The sequence below is a fragment of the Halyomorpha halys genome, unplaced genomic scaffold, assembly GCF_000696795.3.
Source record: "Halyomorpha halys isolate HHAL.00 unplaced genomic scaffold, Hhal_1.1 Scaffold441.1, whole genome shotgun sequence".
NCBI classification, from domain to species: domain Eukaryota; kingdom Metazoa; phylum Arthropoda; class Insecta; order Hemiptera; family Pentatomidae; genus Halyomorpha; species Halyomorpha halys.
Window position 1 is genome coordinate 251,185 of NW_027106497.1, and position 27,210 is coordinate 278,394.

General features: G+C 29.8%; 3 protein-coding genes across 7 annotated transcripts in view; 1 reads left to right on the plus strand and 2 right to left on the minus strand.

Annotated features, from left to right (window-relative positions):
- Window positions 1–490: 490 nt before the first annotated feature.
- On the minus strand, window positions 491–5,110 carry vnc (GNAT family N-acetyltransferase vnc). 3 transcript variants are annotated; one of them, XM_014423827.3, is made up of 3 exons: window positions 4,975–5,110; window positions 2,186–2,501; window positions 491–1,196 (listed from the first exon to the last, which is right to left on the minus strand). In XM_014423827.3, the coding sequence occupies exons 2-3, from the start codon at window positions 2,344–2,346 to the stop codon at window positions 863–865; spliced, it is 495 nt and encodes a 164-aa protein (XP_014279313.1). In that variant the 5' UTR covers window positions 2,347–2,501; window positions 4,975–5,110; the 3' UTR covers window positions 491–862. The 3 variants fall into 3 exon arrangements, with proteins under 3 accessions (XP_014279313.1, XP_014279315.1, XP_014279314.1); XM_014423829.3 differs by having other exon boundaries at window positions 4,854–5,081; XM_014423828.3 differs by lacking the exon at window positions 4,975–5,110 and adding an exon at window positions 4,557–4,695.
- l(2)k01209 (lethal (2) k01209) lies at window positions 4,668–23,128 on the plus strand. Of its 3 annotated transcripts, XM_014423821.2 has the most exons (13): window positions 5,276–5,436; window positions 5,980–6,075; window positions 6,166–6,281; window positions 6,353–6,526; window positions 7,775–7,881; window positions 10,725–10,895; window positions 13,264–13,335; window positions 13,969–14,050; window positions 15,011–15,180; window positions 17,143–17,352; window positions 18,143–18,328; window positions 19,251–19,416; window positions 21,405–23,128. In XM_014423821.2, the coding sequence occupies exons 1-13, from the start codon at window positions 5,384–5,386 to the stop codon at window positions 21,545–21,547; spliced, it is 1,746 nt and encodes a 581-aa protein (XP_014279307.1). In that variant the 5' UTR covers window positions 5,276–5,383; the 3' UTR covers window positions 21,548–23,128. The 3 variants fall into 3 exon arrangements, with proteins under 3 accessions (XP_014279309.1, XP_014279308.1, XP_014279307.1); XM_014423823.3 differs by lacking the exons at window positions 5,276–5,436; window positions 5,980–6,075 and adding an exon at window positions 4,668–4,790; XM_014423822.3 differs by lacking the exon at window positions 5,980–6,075 and having other exon boundaries at window positions 5,255–5,436.
- Window positions 23,129–25,706: 2,578 nt separating this feature from the next.
- The window catches only part of RpL18 (ribosomal protein L18), a 5,344-nt gene continuing 3,840 nt past the window's right edge, over window positions 25,707–27,210 (minus strand). Inside the window, exons 4-5 of the mRNA XM_014423835.3 lie at window positions 26,570–26,693; window positions 25,707–25,901 (exon numbers count right to left, since the gene is read on the minus strand). Coding sequence (XP_014279321.1) covers window positions 25,756–25,901; window positions 26,570–26,693 — 270 coding nt within the window. The 3' untranslated portion in view covers window positions 25,707–25,755. The remainder of the gene's footprint in view (window positions 25,902–26,569; window positions 26,694–27,210) is intronic.

Consider the following 27,210-nt stretch of genomic DNA (forward strand, 5'->3'; position numbering starts at 1 on the left):
GAAGTTTGTCGGGGGGTGCGGTCAGCAAAGAACAACATAAATAAACAAAACCATATTTATTTATTTAGTTTTGTTTATTTATGTTGTTCTTTGCTGACCGCACCCCCCAACAAACTTCTTCAAGCATTAATCTACAGTCAACTATCTACACCTCATTATGGTTCTTCCTTTGATGGTTTAGGATGAAGATTCTAAGAATTTATTGTTATGAATAGTAATGTCAATTACATAATCTCAGCAAATTTTTTAATCATGCACTAAAAAAACAAACAGTGAGGTAGTCAGAAAATGAGACTAGGACTATTTCTTGTTAGATAGTAAATGTTGGCGAATGCAGAACATATGAAAATAGTGATAACACCACTGTCCTGAAAGACTTCTTTGCCTTTGAAACAGCATTTTTGACACTGAAGATAAAACAAAATAAAAAGTCAGTCATTATCATTACATGTATATCAAAATGTGGTGTGATATGAATGAATATTCAAGCTTTAAAAAGAAAAAAATATTCATTTAATTCTTATAATTCAATTCCAAAACAAAAATTGACAAATATTCCATCATTCCAAAACTTTTATGAAAATCATCATACAGTAATTAACCAAAATGGTTATTCTAAATCTTTCTTAACAAAATTATGTTTTATTTGATAGATTATAAAAACATTTAACTTATAAAAAAATCATACCTATTTGCTTTCAATTTTCTTTATTCATAGATAGTCAATAACCACCTATAAATAACTTCAAATATAATCTGTATATAAAGCTAATGGATAATATATATATTTACGTGTAAGTCAAATTTATTTAACAGTAATGATAAACATTATCGCAAATTATAAAGTAAGTCCAAAAAAACCTCAGCTTCCTTCAGAAGTCGATTGTGGAGCTGGTTTCACATCTAAATCTCTTTTCATAGCATAAGCATCTTCCCCATCAGCATAGTACTTTGGTTCAACCTCAGAAATAGTGAAATTTAAGGTATTTGTGTACAGGTTCAGAGCCGCCCTATTACTCTTGCGAACGTGCAAGGACACGTATTTGGCCTTGAAGCATTCAACCATGGCCTTGGCTGCTTGGTCCATCAATTTCTGGGCTAGCCCTAATCTACGATGAGATCTCTTGACTGCAAGAGAAGTGATGTGCCCATGTGGATTATCCTCAGAATCCTCTTCCATCTTTGCTAAAACATACCTAAAAAAACAGATAAAAGATGAATTGGAAATACGTATCAACTTCATAGTTGACAGTTATGGCTCACAGAGGGCATGGGATCACCCATTTCAATGAAACTTTTTGTTGGTTATACTAGAATGAAAAATTTAACACATGTGTCCAAGGGTTCTAGCTAATGCTTCCTAAAAGCCGGAAAAACTTTTTTTAATATAATAATGAACATTTTTTATATTTCTGGTTTTTACCACTGCTATAAATACATGTCAAGATTATTAGACCAGGATTTATATGCAATTGCATGTTTTATTAGCTTACAATTTTCAAACAGTTGATCAAATATCATTATGTGTCAAGTTACCCAAATTTTATTCTGCATATTTGACAATAAATTCATATAATTGCAGATTTGGATGATTTCAATGAAGCAAAAAAAAAAAAATTTTCAATGAAAGTGTTGAGAATGGTGTTACATTCTGAATTTTCTAGACTACAGAAATTAGTTTATACTATTTTTATCCAAATATCATGTTAAAACGTTAACCAGGATGTATTAAAAAAAAAAATATATTTTTTCACTATCGCACCTGAACATGTAAGTGAACAGTGTAAAAATCGTCCAAAATCAATTTCATCAAATTCTATCCACAACTTTCACTTACGCATGCCAGAACATATTTTGCTAGGTGTACTTATATTTCAATAACAGCTCGTCTAATTTGGTTTAGAATTTAAGAAAAGTTGAGGACTTTAATTAAAATAAATCTATCCTTAGAACATATCTACAAATATCTTTTCTCTTTAATATGTAATACTACATAAAAAAAAAATTAAATAGTATTTATATTCTTTGTCATATATATAATTTACGATTTCACACACTTCTCATATAATTGGTGAATATTGAATTGGTTTTAATGCAGAAAATATTTAATTTAGGAAATTGATAAGAATTAACTACAGGAAACTATAAAATAAAATAAATAAATAATGTTAACATGAATAATTACCCTACAATTTGTCCTTTTTCGTCTTCAGCTACGTAACTTAACTGTGGCCAGGATAAACCATGATAAAAGTAATATTTCATCTGATAATTTTCGGGTAGACAAAGAAGGTTGCAATGCTGCATGTTCATCAGGTCCTCAGGCCTAGCACAACGGATATTCATTTTCTCAAATTGTAATTAGTCTCTCCTGCTTCGTCGAGGTCGTGGTTTACTATGTTCTACTTTCTGCTGCTGGCTAGACGATTCTTGCATGCCACCAAGAAGTTCACGCACAAAACGGAACCGGGACAAGAATAGTTTCCATACTAAATACCATCCTAAAACAACAATATATCTCAATTCCATACGTTAACTTGAATGACAATAGGTTATAGAGCCAAATACATTCACATTAAATGATTATTACTTCATAGTTATAATATATTTTTAAATTATGATATATCATTATTTAATTTATCGATACTTAACATATTAGGTCTTCTAAAAGTTGAGGGCCATAACCTGTCACAATAGATAACCTAATATGTTTACTACAAATGCTGGTGTTAAAAATTTAATTTTAGTTAGATTTCAGTTAAAATTTTATCTATTTCTTTTAATTAAAAAAAAACAAAGTTTTAATAATGAAAGATAGACGCATAACTTTACTTCAGAGGACTGAATTCTCTAATGGATTTCTAAATCATGACAAATGGGTCTTCTTTCTGATGAATATATAATAATAAAGATATTCTTCCTTCCTATCCACTTGTTCATCCCCAACCTTAAACTTTCACAATTTATCTTTTCCACTGTAATAAACACACATATCTTGTCCATCTTAACTTACTTTCTTCAATAAATTAATCCCATAATATAGAAACTACTTCAACGCACCATCTTCCTTAGTGGATAATCCCCACTGCAACTAAAATATTGGGAACTTCCCACAACAACCAATGTGTTGAGTGATTCTGAAATACAATCTATAACTTTTGGGAGTGCTAATACATAAGTAGTAAGAAATTATTTTAATTTTAACTAAACATTTTAGCAAAGCAATAACGTTTGAATTTATTTTGAGATATGGTAACTTGAGTTGTGATATAGTGTAAGTCAGAAAAAATAAATTTTCAAACTATAAATAAAAAAACTCGATAAAAATCTCAATGTACCATTCTAGAAAGATCCCATCCTAACCACCGTATTATATGAATTTAATTTGTATTGTACCAATTTAAGTTGTCTGGCTTCAAGAATTCTTTGAAGATATTTCTAGAATATTGGATGGATTTTATTATTTAAATAGTTTGAAAATGTGTTTATTTAATTTGTAAAATTTGGACTAATGCTTTAAAACATGGTAATGGGATTCTATTTAGTTGAGGAGGAAGGTATTTGGTATCTTCACCAAATGCTCATTGACTAAACACTGAATTAATATCAATTTAATAGTCAGTAAGTAAAATCAAAGGAGCAAAGCTATTTTTGTTTTAAACTAACTAAATGGTGTGAAAAAAAAAATTATTTCTAAATGAAATCCTCAAAACCAGATTCAGTTAAGGAATAACTAACAGAAAAACAATTATCTTACACTGTTTAAAGGAATGCGACAAACATATTGGGCTGTGGGTCCCAGAGTACTCAGTTCAGAACGTTGTGGGTCTGATTCCCACCTGGAGCAATCAATATTTATTTAGAATACTGTCCAAGAAATGGATCTTGACACAACTAACTTATTTAACACATAGAAGAACTTCTAAGTAGTTGCCAGAGGTTGGCTAAAAGGAGCACTAGGCCCACCCCACTTAATGGACTAGTCCCCCATAAGTTACCAATACCAATCCCGAATATATTGACTAATGTGCCTTCAAAATGATTACCACTATTTATATTTTACATTTAACAGTTTCCATGGAAAAATAAGTCACAATTTTAAGCTGACGGGCAATACAAATAAAACATATAATTAAATCAATGTAACTCATGCTAGAGTGAACGTAAAAATAAACAGTAACCAAATAATCATATTATCACTCTATGTATCAATGCCTACACACTAAACACTACACCTAAATTTTTCTTAAAAATGTTATGGTGTCTAGTTAAGCCTGGCAAAGTGAGACAGAGAGCACATGTGAAAGTCATAATATAACAAATAAGATTCCAGTTGATCAATTAACAATAAACTCACTAATACTATGATGCCCATTATAAAAGGAAACAAAAAATGAACTCAAAAACAAGCATTTGACAGAAAAAATCAATAGTAACATTTTACTGATATGCTGCTTTAAAGGTTCCATTCACAGATTCAAAAATGATCAAATTACACAGAAAAATACTATGCAATAAAATGAAGTGAATCAAATTATAAATTAAGGAATACTTACCTCAACTATTTCTAAATTCACACCAAATAATTCAAGAAACCACAATCTAACCTCCAAACAATACCTTATGGGATTAGGTAGAAGATGTAAATATAGAGGTACCACCTGTCTATTAATCGCATTACGCTAAGTAAGGTAATATATTGCTTACCAAGTGCCACTAATCCTACTATCAAGACTAAGGAAGTCAATATTGATGCGACAGCAAGTACGATTTCCATATCATCTACAAAGGTTAATAGTTTTTGGTAACCTTAAATAAATCAATAAGCTCATAAATTCCTTATGTTTGCTTACCCCTGATTTCAACCCAAACACCATCAATTTACAACGAAGTTATGGAAACGGAAAAGAGGAGGAAACATCGTTTCAGATATGAACTTTTGAGTTTTTTTTATTGAGTATCAAATGAACTAACCTTTAAATTTAAATTGGTCCTAAGCAGCAAATTAATTATAGTTTCTCAATAATAATATAAATTATTTGCTAAAAAAACGTATTTGAGATCATTTTGACTTGATAACAACCAAATGCAAAGTTGAGAAGAAAACTTGATCTTAAATTTAAAAAAAAAAGAAAGAAAATTAACAATAATTCTTTTAATAAATCAAATAGTAAATTCTTATTACCCATATATTTTTATCGCAAGTTTTGGATTAATAAACTAATCACGAGAAAGTACAATTTCTCGTACATTCGAAATCGAAATATATGAGAGATCGAGTCAAGAAGAGGCCTATCGGCTGCTCTGTGTAGTAATTTTGTTCCTCACTAGGTTCTTCATTCAAAAATTTTTTGTTGGTTTTGTCAATTGTCAATGTTTACTGATGGCTGCTAATATCCAGGAGTACGATCCTCCAAGTTCTGCTAGTTCAGACAGGTAAAATTTAAAAGACTGATTACTTATAGTAATAGTTTTTTGGAAAATTAACAAAATTTTATAAGTAATATGGAATTTAACATAGAATAGTCTGGCTGTTATCACCATGTTTAGATTTATTGAAGTATTTATTTTTATAAACCTATAAAATATCCATCATAGTGTGTAACCCAATAGGTTTATTTATGACCTCTACCAACAGTTATATGGATGATTCTCATATTGTGCTATTTTCATCATGCCTTTACAATGTTGCTGAACCACCAATGTAGTTTACCTTTGATTATTATTTTGCCGAGTATTGATCAAGCTACTGACGTCCTCCAACTCCTACAATAAATAATCCAAAGACCAAACTGTTTGGTACCTTTTGGCAGTCATAAACAACCCAATTTGTGAGATTTGTGTGTGAATTGGTAGGTAGGAGGAGTTTAACATACTAATACCAAATTCGGTTCTAGTGTACAAAACAAGCTCCAATGGTGGGAAATTGATTTTTTTTTTTTTTTTAATATTTACTATCACTACTTCTTCTTTAATTAGATCACAGCTGTTGACTTCCATTCACTCCAAAGATACACACAAAGGATCCTTTTCTGTGGAGGTCAGGCATATACCAACTCGTAGCACTCTGTATAAGTGAGTTTTGAAGTTCCCATGACACTGGAGCTTGCTTGGTACACTAATACCCCAAAATCTATTGTCATAATGCTTTCTTTCTCGTTTCAGTGATGTTTGTGATAGAGTTTATGAAGACACTGTATTTTACCATGATGTTGAAGAGGATACAGATAGTTTTCATATTGTCTCTCCACCACAGTCACCAAGACCACCTTCAGCTTGTGGTGAGATTTAATGAGATGAAGATTGACCGAAAGAACTTAGTTTATTTCAACCTTAACTTATTCTTGTATAGGTTCTCAAAAGTCTCCTAGAGCAAGGCGGCAAAGGACAACATCTATGTCCAAATCGAAGACAACTAATACCTCAGCAGAATCTGTGCTTAGAAGCCATCGCCGAACAATATATACAGCAGGTAGACCACCTTGGTACAACTGTGCTGGTGAACAAGTTAAACCTTTTGTGATTGGTAAGCTCTACTTTGTTTATTCCTTCTTTTGGTTTAGATATGTTCTTTTATCTTATTTAGTTGTGAGGTACCATAGCAGGTGAAGCATTGGGCTCCTGACACACAGACTCTAGCCTTTCTGTATTAGATTATAATTTTTTCATTCTATCAGCTTAGGAATGATTTTGTGGTTGATACTGAGTATTTAATGTATTAAAAAAAAAACCTGGCGATAGGTGGTCCACTATCTTGTTTTAATATTGTTTGTTAAGAAACAATACTTGCTTACTGAATTATGAACTTAAGATTATGGCTTGTGATACAGCTTCTTTTTTTTAAATCAGCAATATCTTTTTTTCTAATCAAAATAAAAAAGATTGGCATTTTTTTGACCTGATACCATAAGGGCTTGTTTATCTCTTCTATAAGTGAAGTAAACGGCAGATAAGATCTACTTGAAGCCATAACAATTGCATCAACTTGTAGTCATTTAAAAAAAATATTACTTTTACATATATTTCACTTGTCGCTTTACTTGCTTAAGATAAAAATACCCAGAATAATTGTTCCTGCAACATGTTTTAATGTAGCCAGGGGTTAATGTTACTGTTGAGTTTATCCTTATCATAATGCTTTGAATAGTAGTTAAATACTCTCATATTGATTCCATATTTTGACATGTGTTGTGTGCCTGTATTTCAGTTGTTTAGGTGATAATGTAATGAGTTTTGTTGTTATTTAGTTGTTTAATAATATTTATTATTATCTTCTTGGATATCAATACCATTTTATCATTTTCTTATTAATTATAGATAAGATGATAATTTTTGTTTTATTGTTTATATTATTGAAAAACTAATTTTAGAAATACTGTATTATTTCTAAATATTAATGAGTTATTTTCAATGTCAATCTGCAGAGTCTTAAAATTGCTTATATTCTGAGTTATATTTAATCTTTTATACTCTAGTGCCACTGAAAATATAAATAAATGAATATAAATTGAAATATAAAATTGAAATCCACAGCCATTGATACGGTGACACAACTGTTCTGATTTGTTTATCTCTATACTTTAAACTGATATGTGTGTTGCAGTAATTGTATTTTTTAAGTTAATATAACTACATGTAGCTAATGTACTATATGATTTGAGCCGTTAGGCTGAAGCGTTAAGAGTTAATTTATGTTTTGTTAAACATATATAAAAGTACTACAGGTAAAGTACTAAAAATGAATAACCATGTTTGGAAACTTTTTTATTCTCAGGTATTTGTGGTGGAAGTGCTTCTGGTAAAACAACAGTTGCCACAAAAATAATCGAGTCATTGGATGTTCCATGGGTTACCCTTTTCAGTATGGACTCTTTTTATAAGGTTAGTGCTTTATTAATTTGATGTTAAGTTCAATTGGGATAGTTAGCGATATATTCAAAGTTCTATTGTAATAGTTGCGTTACTAAGTTTCATTGTTAATGTTCAAATATCAGTAATGGTTTGTAAGTATATATTAAAATTCAAATAGTTTGAAAATTTAGTTCTTCTCACCAATTTAATAGAATAAATGTCTACTTGACCTCAATGGTTTATTTGTTCAAGTGTAGTGCTTGTAGAAACAGTCTTTAGTTTAGAGAATTAGAGAGAAAATTCATAAACATTTTAGATTAGGGTTCATTAGTTTGCCGTGTCATGTTATTTTTGTCCCTCTCTTTCTCTTTATTATGCTATTTAAATCTCTGTTGGGACAATTAAGAAAAAAATAATAAAATACACATAAATAAGACAAATCATGTTTTTTATATTTAGTCAAATTGGAACAGTTAATTTTTATTTCATAGTTTATTTTAATCGCTATTGAATATTTTTAAAATAAAAAATATTACATCATCTTCTTGTTTGTTATAGACAATTTTTATAAACTGCTATTGTATTGCTTAACTCCTTTAACCCTCAGTGTGACAGGTAAGTCTGAGGGACCCATAGCATTATTTATTTTTCTTAAAGTTTAGTATTCTGAATTAAATAATTTTTTTTTTAGATTGTATAACCCATTTTCATATAAATAAAGTAGTTCAGTAATAAATCCATTATATTGAATCTATGATTTGATATAAAAAGTAGACAATTGTAACTGGGTCCTACCAGCAGACCCATTAAATAAATCATGGAATTCTCTCTTTCATCAGAAAAGAGTGGAAACATCCAGCTATTCTTCTGGGGCAGGCAAAAGGAACGCCATTGGTAGGACAAGTTCCTTTCAATGCCAGTACTACACCATCAATGATCATGTAAAGCAAATTGATGGGCTACTTACTGTGATATTGCGTTCCTTACCACAAAATATAATGATACATCTTAACTTAATTATTCTATTCTAATTAATTTCTAAGAACACCAATGCCAATTTTTAACTCTTTATCATGGTCAGAGCCAGTGATTATTATTATAAATGTGTTGAATACCTACGGGAAAAGATAAAAAAAATATCAGTAAATCTATATACAAATGGCTGTTTTTTCACCTTTCATTTTTTTTATCTTGGTCTAGTTTGAATTAGCTTATCTAATCTGAAGCAGTTGATAGATTATCTTGCAAAAACTAACTTTACTGCAATTATTGATCGGTGTATTATTTGAGGGGAGGAAAAAAAAATGTAATACTTCATTATAATTGATAATAGTGCAATGCTTCATTTATTGAATTGAAATATATATTTTATCAACATGAATTCCTTATGTTTATATATTTTCTTTGTAAGGCCTGTTGTATTTCCTTTTACAATTTGAGGGTTAACTAAAAGTTAAATGAATTTAATGGTAAATTATTGGAAAGTATTTGTAATTATAATTGATAATGTAACTTTTGGGGGCATTTCTCCTTTTATTTTATTTTCCTTGTTATATATTTAATCTAATAAGAAAAATATTAGTAAGGAAGGTCAAATGAGGGATAACTTAAAGGAAGTATTTTTGTTATTGTGAATTTAACGGACCTTTTGGTTCAGCAACACAATTTAATAAATAACTGAAGCATGATCCATTGTATATCTGTATTATGAATACGTCTGTCGCCATCATGTTTAAGTTGAAAGTATGAAAAATCACAGATTTAATTTGTTAGTTTTATTTATTTACTATAAGCAATTTTGTAAAATAAATTCAAATCTTAGGAAAGGAAAAATCTTAGAAAAGGAAGTAAGGGCTCAGAGATAAAACATTATCTCTGATGGAGGAGTTAAAAATAAAACATCAAGTTCTGTTTTGGTCTTTTGAAAAGTAGCTAATATCTTCACATTGGTTACTTTCTTAGGAATATTATGAGATTGACTCTTTGTGTTGTGAGATATATTAGCCTATTGATCTGGTTACTGGATAACATTCTCTCTGCTATAGGATTTTGAACCTTTCTCCTGGCAAGCTCCTCTCTTAGTTATTGAAAGTGAAAATGATCTGGTTGCTGGATAATATTTTCTCTGCGCTCTTTGTTATCTTATCCTCTATCCATAATGGTTCGTTCAATGTACAGTAATTGAAATATTCATAAGTTTATACATGTTTTTTTTTTTCTATTGATGCCTTCATATTTTAAATGTGACTTCAATTCATCATATTTGATAATAATATGATATAAATCTTTGTTTTCATTTTATAAATAATGATCTAAATTGTGTTAACTGTTCTTTGATTTCTTAAAATGTTGATATGAATTTGAATTTTGAATTTCTAGATTAACGTTTTCTATATCAAAACCTCCAACTTTATCTATAAGTTTCAAAACATTCCCATCTCAAACTTTTTTTTGTCTCTCCTTTATATTTTAGTTTTACAAGTAGTTGACTCTATTAATATGTATGAATTTATTTTTTATAGATGTTGCTATTTTTATTTACATCAGTTTCTCATCTCAGTGAGTCATTGTTAACAGAGCTACTAGAATCAAGCAGAAACATGCTTTATTTGTTGTATGCTAGGGCATGAACTTAAAATGAAACCAAACCATTTATTTTTAAGTTTTTAAAATAAATGTATATAGTTGATACAACAAACTTTTTGAGAGCTATTGTTTTTATATATAGCTAGCTTATTCATTTTTTCTTTAGAATCACTTTTATTATTATGATTTTATGTATATAATAAAATGTGTAATAATATATATATAATAAAAATAAACACAATAAAATGTGTTAATTTTTATTTATCGATTGTACAAAATTTTCATAGGCCCTTAATGAAAAACAGCACGAGCTGGCTCTTCAAAATGAATATAATTTTGATCACCCAGATGCTTTTGATTTTGATCATCTCATCCCTACTCTGAAACGACTTATAAAGGGTAAAAAAGTGGAAGTTCCTATTTACAACTTTGTAACTCATTCACGTGAAAACAAAACAGTAAGTATCTAATAAAAAAATTGTATAATTGTGTTTTTTAATTAGCTGTTTAAATTTCAATAAAACAAATAAATATAAGATGTCTTAAAATATTTAAGACTAGACAGATGTCTGTTTGAAAGTCTCTATGTTTCCTTTTTTGAAAAGGAGAATATTGTGGAAAATTACATCTTTATTTTTCTAAATATCATGATTTTGTTTTGCTAGAAGAGTATAATTGTTCTATTGTATCATAATTAAATATTTCAAAGTAGTTTTCAGTAAATCAAAATATAAAGGCTTAAAGCCATGTTATAATCTTAGCTTGGTAATTATTTACAATTTATAATTATGATTCCTATTTAATATGGGTTATTTTATGTATTAAAATGTGCTTAATAAGTGAATACCATGTTTGAGTCTGTTTAAACATTGGTTTTGGAATTTTAAATTTCTATATATTTTTCTATTATTTTAGTTTATTAGTTCTTAAATTTGTCAAGGTCACAGTTTAAAGGAAATGCATTAAACATTCACTCATGCAATTAAACTAAAGGGACCTTAGAATAATGTACGAGGTCAGAATGTTGAAGTTTGATGACAATTGATATCTAAATGGTAAAAAGTGAATATAAATCTTCTATCGTCATAGAATCAAGTGTGATAGAGTTGCTTCATGGGCAGTACAGAAATAGCATAAATAGAATTATAATTATAAGAGATAGTTGACCATGGATGACTTGTACGAGGAGAAGATAGTTGGGGGTGCGGTAAAAATGAAACACAAATAAGTTGATGTAACTTATTTAATCGTGCCAACGTTTCGGCTAGAGTTTCTACCCCCTTCATCAGGGCTAAGTACACAAGAAGATAACAACCAATTAATATAGAAAGTAAAAAAGAAAATATAAACAGAAAACTGTTTGTCATCACCCTCTCACTCGCTTTCATAATTTTTTTTCCTTCTATTCATTTCTTTTGTTAAAAATTTTGGATTATATAACTTCATTTTTATTTTATTTCCTTAATTATGTTATTTTACCTACTTATGCAATTAGCTATATATACATTTTATCTTCCACTCCTCTCATCACTTCATTTTATTAATTCCATTCTGTAAAATTATTTACTTTATGTCATTCTGTTTATATTTGCTATATTAATTGGTTGTTATCTTGTTGTGTTCTTAGCCCTGATGAAGGCAAGAAACTCTAGCCGAAACTTTGGCACGATTAAATAACTTACATCAACTTATTTGTGTTTTATTTTGACCGCACCCCCAACTATCTTCTCCTCGTAAATAGAATTATATTTATGCTATTCCTTTAGTTCCAGAAATTTTCCTTTTGAGAGGAAACAGTTCAGTTTTTTGTAGATCATTGAATCAGCTGATTTTTTCTTCCCTTTGAACATGTAACTTAACAGTTTTTCTTGTGACAATATACATATATGAAGTTTATGTAGAATAAAAAATGTAACTCTGGTTAATGTTGACCTCATTCAAATAAATAACATTGATTTAATTAAGTTGAAAAGTATTCTGAACTGAAGATGAGTGAAACAAACGAATGACTTCTGTAAAGGTAATGGAGATTGGAAGATATCATGTAGGATATACTTTTGTTAAAAAGATTCCGCTTTCAAAAAAAAAAAAAAATGGTTGGGAACCGCTGATTTACTTCCTTAAAAATTGAGTAAAATCCCTTGTTATTTACTTTATTTTTGTTACCTAAAAACACAATTTTTTAACATTAATTTCTGATCAAACATAATTATTAGTAATTTGTTTATTGCTTCTTTTCTACTGGAATAGTCAGTGATATTGTTTAGTTTGAACTATGTGAAACACAGTTAAAAATGTACTAGGTTATCAAAATATGAACATATTGCAGATTTTCACCCAACAACAATTTTTCAGGCCAGGCAAAGCATGATACACTAATAATAATGATAATACACTCTTATGAATATTGTTAGCTTAAATTCACCCTTTTTGCTTGACACAGATGATTCAGCTATATTGATGAATTTAGAAGTGAATCAGAAAACTGTTTTGTGCACTCTATGGGAGATTTGTTTAGTTTGAAAAATAGATAATAGTATAAATATTATGTATTTAGTTTCTGTAGCAGCTCTAAATTAGTTATATTGATATTTCCTGAATCTGTTTATACTAGTCAAATGTTATTTGAAAGGAATTTGTTAATATAAAAATGTTTTAAAACAGTTATTAATAAAATTAATGTGACATTATAAGTTTTTTTTGTTTCTTAATCTAAATGGATTAATATTATAAATAAATAAGAATTCCACTTGATATTATGTGAAGAATCAAAATAAAATTGTTCATCAAAACTCTAATTTTTTTTTTTTTGTATTGTGATTTTAGAAGACAATGTATGGGGCAAATGTCATCATTTTTGAAGGAATCCTTGCCTTCTATAATCAGGAAGTTTTAAAGGTATTTTCATGTAACAAAATTATATTACTAAGAGAAATTTCAAATACCACATATTAAAATTTATTTACTGATTCTAAGTTGATAAGAGTGGGATGTTCAACAGTTTTTATTTTACTGTTCCTTCTATTCTTTTCCACATGATGTACTGGTATTTTTTTCTAAAGCCACCAGCCTACTATTACTAATACCAGTTTAATGATGTGTTGTTGTTTTTTTGCCTCACGGTTAGAACAAAATAAAAACGGAATGTAAAAATACCATTACCTCATGGAGAGCAGAACGCTAAAACAAAAATCGTGGAACAGCTCATCCCTAGTTAATAACAAACTAGGTTCAATAAAAATATATGACACCTATGTGTAGTTCATTATTGAAGATTCGGTAAGGAATGAGTCTACGCAATATAAAATAAGCAGTTTTGTTTCATGTAGTTTTTAATGAGAGAGGTATTGGTTACCATCACAAGATAATAAGTTGCCATTTGTTAAGAATTATGGAATTAGTTTTTTCAAACTCCATTTTACAGTTTTAATTTTGATTTCTCATTGTTTACAGGTGCAATATTTAAGTTTTAGTATAATCTGTATTCGACCAGATATATTGATTGATTATAGTTTGTTCTATTTCTTCTAGATGTTGGATATGAAAGTGTTTGTTGACACAGATCCTGATGTGAGATTGTGCAGGAGATTGAGAAGAGACATCTGTGAAAGAGGTAAAGCAAAAAGATGTTTTAATGTATAAGTGATCTGGACTTCATAATTCTTTTTGAACAAAACTTAGAAGAAAAAAGTTTATAAACTTCTAGTTTGTTTTATTGAAATTTTAGAATTACATAACTAAAATAGGTTTTTAGTTATTGCTTACCATTCAATAAACATTGTGACTTGTTTTAAAAAAAATAAAATAATAAAAGATAAATTTCTTGTTTTTTTTTGTGCGGAATGGGACCATAGTTCGTATGAATATTTTTTTGCTTTTGAGATTTACCTAATAACTGTGTATGTTAAACAACTCAGTTTCACAGCACATTTTTTGAAAAATAAGTAGCCAGATCTAGATCAATCCCAAAAGAGATTCTGACTTTATTTGTACAAAATTAAAGCTTATTAAATGTATATGTTTTACAGAAGTTTTTATCTTTAGCCCTGCTGGGGACTGAGACAAATATTTTAAAGGAAAGGGTAATTTACAAAAATATATATATAACCCCTACTGTAGGTCTGCCCATAAGGCCCCATATAACGGATACCAAAATAAATCCATTCTATTCATTTATACGACTGTCTTATAGCTTTACTGGCTAGGAGAGAGAAGTCAGGATTTTTCCCTAAGCCATCCTGAATTATAGTTCAATATAACTGAAAGATCAATAAATGTGGATATTATGCAACATTGTCATAAATATTCACATTTATTGGAAGTATTCATAGACAAATATTCTTTATTTAAATTAAAAAATGTTATTAGTTCTACACAAAACTACATTGATTAAATCAGCAATATTGTAATTGAACAAGTAAAAGTAAAGGATAATTTCTTCCTAGATAGATATTACATTAAAATCTTCTATCGAATTCCCCAGCTTTGATTATGGATTGTCACATGTGTGGAGTATTTTAAAAAAAATCATGATATTACTCTAATTTCATTTCAAAGGAATACTATTATCTAGGCCGAGACTTGGAAGGGGTGCTGAAGCAGTACTGCACAATGGTGAAGCCATCCTTTTCGCATTATATTGCTCCAGGAATGTCTCACGCTGATATCATCGTTCCTAGAGGAGGGGATAACAGGGTTGCTATTGAGCTCATTGTGCACCATGTCCACACTCAACTGTCACTGGTAATTTAAGTTTGTCTTTTAATATACATTAGATTTTTTAAATTATCAGGTCATCCAACAGGTACTTAATAGGTTTTTTAATAATTCATAAACATTGCAGTTTCTTGGTAACCTTTCACATACTTTAATAAGATAAGCTTGAGCAAGATTGAAATCTCTATCTTGATTTTTTTTAAATCATTGTTCACAATCGTGACCACTTAAGACTTTGGTATTGTGTGGAACCCTCCTGGTCCAGGGTATGCGGGACACTCAGCTTCTATAAAGTGGGTACCTGACTTGATAGGGTTCTTGAAAAACCATGGGGATGTTGACTACATCAATTCCTTGTATAACTGTTGATCAAGAAAAAGTAGGTCCTTAGCAATTAATGAACTCAAGACTCTTCATGAGTTGGTAGTTGTGTCCTTTTTGTTTTATTATAATTTTTTCATAAGGTACATGATTTGAAAATAATTTTAACTTAGTAGATTATTAATGGATGATGACCTGGTATTGTTATTTAAATTGGAAAATTATTAACTTGGTTTTGTTAATGCCTATACAAAGAAGAATTGGTAATGCATGGTATGCTAACCCCTATTCGCCTGTAATTTGTTTGTTGAGAATTCCTTATTTTATTCATTTCTATTTTATGAAAAATTGAATTCACCTGTAAAAGGAAGATAGTCTGGGTGCGGTAAAAATAACTCAAATGGTATTTTGATATATTTGATTAATAAACTATTTATTATGAGCTAACGTTTCGCTCCACATAATAAATAAAAAAAAGAAGATTTAAGAAAGAAAAAAAAGATACAAAACTAAAATTAGAAAACAGAGGAAGATAATGGAGCAAAAATAAAAATTAAGCTAGTTTAATAAGGCTTAATGGTAGTGTAATAAGAATTCTTTTTAATTTTACTTTATGTTCTGCATTTCAAGAGTTAATTTACCTATTATCCTCCCATATCTTTTAAATTTTTCTAATATTTTCACCTACATTTGTTACTTTATGATTAATTTTTTTATTATATAAATTTACTATATCTTTGTATACATACCTCTCTTCACTTTTTTATAATTTATTTCCTTAACTATATTATTTTTATTGTAGCCACTCTTATAATTTTATTCTATTTTTTCAATTTTTTTCCTCCCTTATTATTTATATTTATAGATATTATGATTTAACGTCTGCTTATATTTAATATTTTCTTATATTTCATAATATTATTTTATATCTTTTTCATTTTCTAATATAACGTCATTTTTCAACTGTGAAATTCCTCCCACTTCCCTGCCCTGTTGATACCTTAACCACCTCAAACCCTTCTTTGGCTTTCCTTCATTCTATAAGTAATGGGGCCCTTTTTTGTTCTTTATTTTACTTATTTCTTCACTTTTATTTTATCCTTATTTACCGACTTATAGTGTGTACTATATTTTTTATATTCCTCTTTTATCTACTTTTTATTTTTATTTTTAATGTTTAATGCTCTAGTTATTTTGATTTGATGAAAAAAAAGATCCATAGCATAACAAGTTTAAAAATACTACATTTCTAATTTTTTAAATATTTTTCTATCGATTATTAACAGTACTTCTTTAAATGTGTCTTACTCTACTACTATAAAAAAAAATTGCAAAAATCAATCAGTCAACATAAAAACTAATGATTAGTTTTGGTTATTCAAACATCGTAACCATGTTACTGACTGTGTTTAAAGGTTATTCTGTGATATATTAGCCTGTAAATATTGCCATGGGCCTGAAAGATCAGTTGTTTAAATAATTAAAATAAAATCAATTTTTGGTTTCTGCTTTGGCTTTTTTTCAAAGCAAGGAGTTGTAATAGGGTATGGGGTATAGGCTGGCTATTCATTTCAGATGGTGTAACATTATCTTGTTCATTAATAAAATTTAACAATATGCTAAAGCTTGATTATTTTCTAGTTTGAATTATGGCATTCTCTATTGCAGAGGGGATTCAAAGTGCGTGAGAAGCTGGCCTCTTCTGCTATTGGCCAACCTTTGCCTTCTTCGATCTACCTCTTACCACCAACCCCACAGGTCCAGGGCCTGCACACCTTCATCAGGGACAAGGACACGTCAAGGGATGAGTTCATCTTCTACTCTAAGAGACTAATCAGGCTGGTCATAGAGTATGCTTTGTCCCTGCTCCCTTTCAAGGTAATAATCATCCTAATATGATAGTAGATCTATCTATCTTGGGTTGGGCAGCATGCTTATTTATAAGGAGAACCTAGAGAATTTTTTCATAAAATTTTAATAATTTTTCATTTCTCTCCTGTATTCCATTGAGAATCATTTTAAGTGTGAATGATTTCCTTAGCTTTCAGTTTGGTGCTCCTATATGTTTGTATATTGCAATAGTTTATATTGTAGACAAGTCTGGATTAAACATAATTTGCAAATATTTCTTATCATGAATCAACGTTATCATTTGGCTTCTTAATTTAGTTTTTGATACTATGTAGAGCTACATTTTCGACCCTCTAACTGAGATAGGGTTAGCAAAACAAAACATCTGTGTGATTAAAACTAAAAATAAAAAGAGAGAATTGAGATTGTCAGGGTAAGTTAACAACAGCCATAATCTCTTGAATATGCTTCATTAACTTTATTATATTTTAGAGTATTGGTAAATAAATTGTCTAAAACATATTTCTTAGTTCATAATTATTTTACATCTTTACTTTCAACATTCACTCCCACTTTTAAAAACCAATTATTGACAAAATTTGAGGACCACCTTTATTATATTTCAGATTTAATTATTTGAAGGAATTTAACATTTTTACTAGATTCCTATGTATTCTCTTCCAATCAGTAAGTATATTTTGACTGTTTTACTTTCCTCCTGTTGTCTTTATTTAAAAACCTCAGTTCTGTATGTATCAGTTGGAATGTAATTTCTTTTATTTCTGTCAGTTTGATCTTTACTCCTCTCTGGTTATAGGAAATTACTGTGGAGACACCACAAGGAGTGTCTTACGAGGGTAAGCGTTGTGCAACAGATAAGATATGTGGTGTTTCAATATTGCGAGCTGGTGAGACAATGGAACAGGCTGTTTGCGACGTTTGTAAGGACATCAGGATAGGCAAGATTCTTATTCAAACGAACCAGGCCACAGGAGAACCAGAGGTAAACATTGTTGCTTTTATTGTTACAAGGTCCATGAGGCATGAGCTATTAAGTTGTTCTTACTAAAAAAAATTGTTTATTATAAATTAAATGTCAGATTTTGAGTAAGAAGTGCCACCTTCCGAATCTGATCTCTATTATTCAATATACCTATGTCTTTTAACAGTTGCTTTTAAAAATATTGCTTGTGACTACATCCGCTCACCATGTAGAATTTTTAGTTGGGTTAAAGACTTTTTTGTGCTTAATTCCTTAGCCACTAATTCCATCTGAGTGGATTTTCCCAATTATAATAAGTTTTAAACCTTTGTGAAGTTTAGAATTAGAAGTTCTACATTAGGATATTAATAAAAACATAATATTAATTTTTTTAATACGCTAAAGGTGTGTGATAAGACTAGGTATCAAAAATTTCAGACTAAGTGGTTTTTAAAAAATTGAAAACTACTCAACTATGACAATTTCATCTTAGCTAATGTTATAATTGCAAGGGTTGTGTTACAAATAGTAAATTTTAAGAAAACAAGGTTCAATTTTTTTTTTGTTGGAGCTTGTCATGTTTTGAAGTGTACATATAGCCCCTTCTACATCAAGGTACTTCAGTTATTAATTTGATTTTGAGGTTAGAGTACCTCACACTAGCTTGATAGGCACCTACCCCCTTCATCCACTTAATCCTTCAATTGATATCAAATTTTCAATTATGTTCATTTAATCTATATATGAGTTTAAATATAAACAATACCACTGGTTTAACTAATTATTTTTAGTAAGCTTAAAACATTTAAAACACGAAAAACAATTATTTTTTCATAATCAATAAGATCAACTTACAATATACATTCAATGCATAACCAGTTATGTTTCTCTAAAGTATGTATGCTTTCACAATAAAAACTTTGATATTATGAAAATTGTTTAGCTATACTATCTAAGATTGCCCAAAGAGATGAAGGATTATCTGGTACTGGTAATGGACGCTACCGTAGCTACTGGTGCAGCAGCGATGATGGCCATTAGGGTGCTTCTGGATCACGATGTTCCCGAGCAGAATATTGTCCTGGTATCATTACTCATGGCTGAATCTGGTTAGTGTTCCCTCAGGCATAATTGTAGTTTTTTTAGAATAAGGAAAGATCCTAAGCTCAATTTTATTTGAAGATTATATCTTTTAAGTTATTTGATGATTATATATTTCAGTAAATTAGTTATACTAATTTTCTTTTTTAAAAATCCATGACATTCTGAGAATATTTTCAGGGTGTTCATTTATGAATCGATTTAAATTTAAATTAATTGTTATTGTAATTATCAAAGTTTATATTACCATATTGGAGGTAATTTTATTGAGTCTTCATCTTACATTCTACAATAACAAAGTTTTCTCTCATTTTTCATTCAGTGGTAAATATCTTCTAAGGTATCCCCCTAACAAATCAATTATTAATTCAGTAAATTTGAGTTCCATTAGCAATCTTTACACCCAATAGTTTCAGATATACAGTTAGTCAAAAACCAACATTTTTCTCTAAACCCTGAACAATTGATTTTGGTAAATATCTATAACTGCTACTCCTATAAAAATAATCATTATAAACTAATTTTTGCCGCATTTAACCAGCTTCGATTTGAGCTCTAATAGAACTGTCGAAAGTTTTGTTAATTTATTCAGGCAAATATCATAGAAACTGCTACTTGTATGGTGAAAATGATTATAAACTAATTTATGATGCATTTAAAAAGGTTCAATTTGTAATAGAAGTATTAAGTTCAATAGTTCCTGAAATAAAGTTTTTCAAAAATCAACTTTTTTTCTTATGAGTAAGTACTTTTATGAATAGAAATCAACATTTTGTAAATTTATTTTGGTAAATATGGAAACTGATACTGCTACGAATATAATATTTATAAGCGCCACAACGGTGTATTTAACTTGCTTAATCCTTATTTTGTTACTAATAAAACCATCCATAAAGACCTAAATGTTCCTTATGTAACCGATCTAGCCCGAACCCGATATTATTCCTTCCATAATAAACTCCCTAACCACCCAAACCCACTCCTTTCTAACCTTGCTTCCTCTTCCATTCCTGGCAATCCTCCAAGGCGCCTGAAAAGAAGATGGCCTCGTGACCTTATATTGTAAACTGTTTTTAGAGTTCTACTACTGGGTAGTTTCTCTACATCCTGTATCATATCATTATGTCATTATGATCAAATTTACTGGTTGTATTTTTTATACAGTTGTAAATATCAACAAATAAATAAAAAAAAAAAAACTTGCTTAATCAGAGTACTGTGCCATATATTATGAAACCTGCTACTCTTATGAAGATAATTATTATAAACGACAAACTGACATACAGTTTTTTAAAAAATAAATCTTTTTTTTTTCAGAAATCAACATTTTGTAGCAAATATGGAACTATCAGACATACAGATATCTGTTTGCACTCAAATTGAAGTTCATTAAATGCACTTCAAAGTATTTTAAAATTAATATTGTCATATGAGTAATAATTTCCATGATATTTGCAAAAATTTATTCACAGAATGTTGGTTTTAAATATTTGATATTTATATTTTCATTATCATATTATCAATATTTTGGTCATCGATCAACTGTATTTTAGGATGTATTTTATGTAATTAAGTACTGTTCAAGTAATTTCTGCACTTAAACTAAAGTCATTAACTCGTTGACTGCCACAGTACTTTTCAAGATTTCAGTCTAGGAAGCCAATTTAAGTTGGGTCAGTTAAGCCAAGTAAACAAACTACGAGTTATCTCCTAGGTTGGTATCACAGACAATAACACTAATAGTTGGCAGTCAACGTGTTAAATGCATTATATTATAATTGTACATTATAGTCAAAACAATTTTACAAAACATTTATTTCTGACATTTTAGAAAATCTATCTCTGAAACTATTGAGGATAAACAGCACTGTTAATTTACTCTCCTTAAAAAAGGTGCTGATAATTGTATTGATAAGATGGGGTTGCTTTGAACATATTTAATTTTATGATTTCCTTTGAGTTTATTTTTAACAATATTTATTATTTGGTTGTTTAGGTGTACATACGATTGCATATGCCTTTCCACAAGTACGGATTGTCACCTCTGCTGTCGATCCTGAGATCAATGATAAGTTCTATGTACTGCCTGGCATCGGTAACTTCGGAGACAGGTACTTTGGTACAGAGCCAGCCGACTAGGCAAGTGGGCCCCAACCATCATGTTATATATTTCCTTGTCTTATGTGTTATATCTAAGAGCATAGCTGTTATCTATATCTCACTAGGTACTTAAATTTTATTGTGATCTGCAGCTAATGAATACTTAAATGAGTGTTTCCAACCTCTTTGTAATTTATTTGTTAAATCAGACTTGAAAGGATTGAGAAGATATGCTGATTAAAATGGTCAAGTCTGATGTGGATTAATGCACCTTTGTCTGAAGGGCAATTAAAAAGAAATATGAGCTATAAATTGTATACCAAAGAATGTGAACACAACCTTCTTTTAGGTGATAATGATTAGCAAAAATTTGAAAATTTCGTTTGTGCATATGTATTATGCATTACATTAAAGATGGTGCTGTATTATAATAAATTTGAAAGATTGAGGCTAGTCTGCCTAGATATTATGCATCCTAATGCATTGATGTATAATGAACGATTCGAGAAGTGTTCCTTAGTAATTTGATTATAGTAAAATAATTTATTTTTAAAAGCCTCGTAAGCAGATAAGTTTAGTTATTCATACTCAACTTTTTTCTCATAAATTTCCATGTTATTTATCCATTATTACATAGTTTTGGATTTTAATTATATGAGCTATTTGGATCAAAGGGTAATTGATATATTAGAATATGTAAGAAAAGGAAAGTTAACTGAAATTGCCAATAATTCAACTAAGTAAATGTACACACTTATAATGAAATTTTACTGTCCTCTAAATAGAATAGAATTATAAATTGGAAGTATTTTCTGTTGTATATTACATTCCCTACTTCAATGGTACTTTGCTATTTACCAATTTGGACAGTAAAAGTAGGTAAGCAGTGGAAAGCCTTCCTCAGGAAAGTTCCATTCTCATTTAGAAAAAATAGGTTTTTTGGCATTACAATTAAATACTATTGTGTATTTATATGAGTAATAATCTGTACATATTGTATATGTAGGGGAGGGGAGATTACACAAATTATAGCCTGACTTTCAATAGTACTGAGGATTTTTCGATGTTTCACTTGAAGCTTCAGTAGCTTCGAAATTTCAGTTATTAAAATAAATATAGATCGATTGATTTCTTACAATCTTGACTTGTATAATAAATTAAACTTAACATTGATAAGTTTAGCTTATTGTATTCTTCACAGACCTGAACTGGAAGCTTTTTGTTTTTAAGTTTAATAGCAGACCATTCACCAAGGCTTATTATGTGACAGTAACTTTCATTTAGCAGTTTTAATTATTCGTCTCAATTTGTTACTTTTTGGTGGAATGATTTTATTTCCAATGAAGTATTGTTTGCTTACGAGGTTTGTATTCCTTTCTGGTACTTTTACATTAGTTTATCAGTATTAATTCTATTCAAAATTAAATTTATTACTAATATGTTTTGGGGATTCCTAGTCATAGTAGGTTTTAGTTCTGTTAAATTTTACAGTTGCAGATTAATTTTTTTTTCTTATGTTTGAGTTGAAATCTTTACTCATAATATAACTAGTCAGTAATAATATGACTGTTAAACTTTGTTGATAAATATATTAGAAAAATAAAGCTTATTTTCAAAGTACTTTTAGTTGTTTTTAACTTTTTCTCACAAATCCTTCAATTTGACCCTGCAATGTATTAACATATGAAGAGTTAAACCTCCCGCAAAAAGAAAGAACAAGTAAATACCAGTGATGAATGTTCTTGGAACAGTATGAACCAGTGGCTTTGGTTAGGATGAAGAAGTCTCAAGACCAAGTTTGTTATTGTTTAAAATTGGATTCCCACACCACCTCAAATCCCATATTCTTTTATCTAATTATTAGCAGTAATTAAACCTAAACAATATGCTGAAAGTGATTATACCAATGTTATCAAACTTTTGAAATTTTTCTACATTGGCTTATTACTTGGTAGTTTTTTTATTAATACCATATTTCTATGAATACTATGTAAATACATTACACATTGAACTTCTAAGTGGAAGAACAAGCTATGATAAAAAATGCATATGCTTTAAATGGATCAGACTATGCTTCTGTACACTGAGAGATTTTATGCTACTATTTTGCACGTGATAAGTCTATGCTTATCTATATAAGTGTTTGTTAGAAATGCTGCCTGTGCTTGGGTGGACATCTTACAATGATATTCAGGTAGTACCAGGAGTTTTAAAGAAAATTTGGGGCTGGGCAATGCTTCAAGGTTAGGTTGTCCAGCTTCATTAGTGTGATTGAAGAAAACACAAATGTTGTCTGCAAGGCAGATAGTGGAGTGACCTACCACTGGAAAGTAGAGTCCTTGGCCATTAACGCACTAGCACTTTCTACTCTTCAGATGCCACCTAGCTTGGCTGAACCTCAAATGGCAAATCGCGTTTAATAGTGTAAAGTTCAAAATAATGGGCATATAAAAAAAGATTACCGTTTTTCTACTAAATTTTTGTTTTTTAATATAAAATATAATTAATACTCAAAGTATAATCCCATCCTGATACCATTCTTTGGGACGGCTGTCAAAGAACTCTTGGTTTTTCAATTTCAACTTCTGCTTAAGTATCAAATGTTTACCCTTGAAGGAAATGGGCCATAGATCAAAACAAACAGTAATATGATGGTGTGAGGTCTGGACTATATGGTGGATGAGGCAGGATTTTTAACCCATGAAGCTCTTAAAACTGTTTTCACAAATTTCTAACCTCTTAGCTGATTGCTGAGGATTAAGTTCATGAGGGACCAGTCTACTCCTCTTTTTCTCCTTCCTTATGGAGAGTAGATGGCGGCTAACAGTATTTTTCAACATACCACACTCCCTGAGTACTTGTGGACGGATTTGACTCAACAGCTCCCTGCAGAACCTCATCAATATCCATTAATGGTCACCTAGAACCCTTCTTCCTTTCCAATGTCGTATCTCCTTCTAAATTCTTCAAACCAATGCCACGCACACCTTCCCTATCATATTTAATAATTTCATAAGTTGCTTGAGCATTTGTTAATTTTTTTTCCAGTAATGCCTTAAAATTACGAGAATTTTGTAAGACTCATATTTCTTCTTTGAAACAAATATCTAAACTGAGGCTTTTTTTGAAGAAGTGCAATGGGATTAAACAAGCTTATAGAATGCTTAAAAGGAATTATTGAATATTAAATAGCTTTAAAACATTTACAGCCCTTTGAAATCTTGAATTTGATAAAATGGCCATTTTCTTTTCATACCTCATAGAAAAGTCTATAATCTAAACAGTATAGTGACAGGTGATGAAATTAGTTCTTACCACAATGGTGTCTTATACTGAGACCAAAGTGTGAGTGTTTGAAGATTAGGATATCTCTTTGACAGTGAACATCCCAAGAAACACAGAAAACCATCACAGGTAAGTAGGATATTGAGAACGTCTTTTTAAAGCCCCAATCCAGTGGCTTAATGCTTTTCTCTCAGGTGAAAAACCACCCGAAAAGGAGGCATTTCACAAGCAATAAAGACCTCATGATGGCTTGATGTTGAGCATTGCCAAATCGCAGAACTAAAGTAGCAGGGTTACTTTGAAGACTGGTTTAGGATATATAAGTGTATTCTGTGCAGTAGGAATAATATTGTTATATTTTAGTTGTATAGATGTGTCAGCAAATTAGTCCTAACACACACTAATGGCCAAAATGTGTTTAGGACTGCTTCTGAAGGCCAGTTGAAAACTGGGATGCCAAAAATTTGACCAGATTCAAATACATTTCCAGTGTAATAAAGGATCTAATATTCACCACCTAAGATTAACCAGTTAATAACAGTATATAATTAATTACTTTTAGTCTGGTTCGATAAATTAGTTCAGGTTGTACGAACCTGCCTAGAAGTTTGTGAAGTGTTCCAATTTGAGAACCTTTCTTTTTCTGTCCAATAAAAATTCATGAATCATCACCTAAATTGCCTACATCTACATTATTATAGCTGATATCACAATTGTGGTTATCACCAGAATTTCTTCGGCTTAGGTGTGATTAAGAATGGTTAGTAACCTCCAAATTTTATGGAAACAAGCAGTATTAACAATTACATATCTTCTATCAAACCTTGATGCACTAAAATATAACTCTAGAAACCAATATATTGCCAAGACAAGCTTCAGTAATGAGGAACAGGTAAACAAAAAAATAAATAAATAAGTTTAAAAGAAAGAATAATAAAAATTCTTTATTTATAATAAGATAACTACTTCTTGTAGCCACAAGACTTCCTGCGACCTCTGGCTCTCTCGAACTTACGTCCCTTTGATAGAACATATGGTTTGGTATGAGAGCGAGGAGCACCTGGAGCAGGACCGAAATGCTTCACAGCCTCACGAGCATTACGTGGACCTGTAATCAAATTCATTTATGACTAAAAATCTATTTAATCTTGTGATAACTTACAGCACTAACAAATAGACAAAGTTAAAAGACTTTGGAATAGTATAAATGTCTTATTATTCATGACTTTAATTAAAATAGAAATTCAGTAATTTTTATCTTCAGCAGTTGAAAATGATATGCTTTTTTTAAAATAGTTCAACCATGCCAGCATCTAATGGCACCCTAGTGAGTTTACATATGATTCATTTTTTTTTTTGTAGAAATCATCTAAATTGTTTATTTGTAAATAATCAATTCAAATGAATAATTTTTATGGAAGTGGTAAAGATACTATTTCAAATAAAGGATGCAGAAAGCTGGATGGACGGACTGCTTCTGTTATTTCTCATCTTCAGCAGTAGGAAACAATATGTTTTCAAGATAGCTCAACTTTAGCAGCATCTAATGAAGGCTGCAGAGGGCCATAAATTATTATATACTAATTATTGATAATTTCAAAATTTTGTTAAACTACAGCATAAATTTGGTTAAGGCACAGTGGAATAGTAAAAAAAAATTATTATAAACAAAATAATCACTCCTACCCCTAGAAATCTTAACTACACAAATATAAAATGAAATCAGAGTTTTGGACAATCGACATAATTCTAAATGATAAATATAATATTACGTACCTTGTAATAAGACTGTTCCCTTCCCCTTGGGAGCAATCCTAGCCAGCTGATCAAAGGTCATAATGGAACCTCCGGCCTTGAGGATACGAGCTCTAGCACGTTCTGTGATGCGAAGAGCACATACCTAAATCAATAAAATATTAAATAAATATGCATGTTTAGCACATGATTAAAAAAAAAAAAAAGGAATGAATTTAATTTTCTCATTTATGCTTTCAATAAGATGGATTTATCTGTATTTAACTTTTTATAATATATATGATTGATAACCCATTACTAACTAGTGCAATTTTAAATAGAAATAAATTATTTATTCGTAAATAACCAATAGTCAAAAGTAGAACCTCATAATTACCATTTTTAATTACATGTTCACTTGAATTTAACTAAATATTTAATCACTAGTAGCTAAGGGCAGTAATTTTAACAATACTACAATGGAAAATTTAATAATTAGCACGCTGATTCACATAGTTAGTTATCAATACATAATTTGTAATCTAAATAAAGTTTAAATGAAAGGAATATGGTCCGGGTGCGGTCAAAAAAACTCAAATAATAGAATTATACTATATTATTGAGCCAACGTTTCGCCCCACGTTGCAGGGCTTCGTCAGGGCTAAAAAAGATACAAACACATA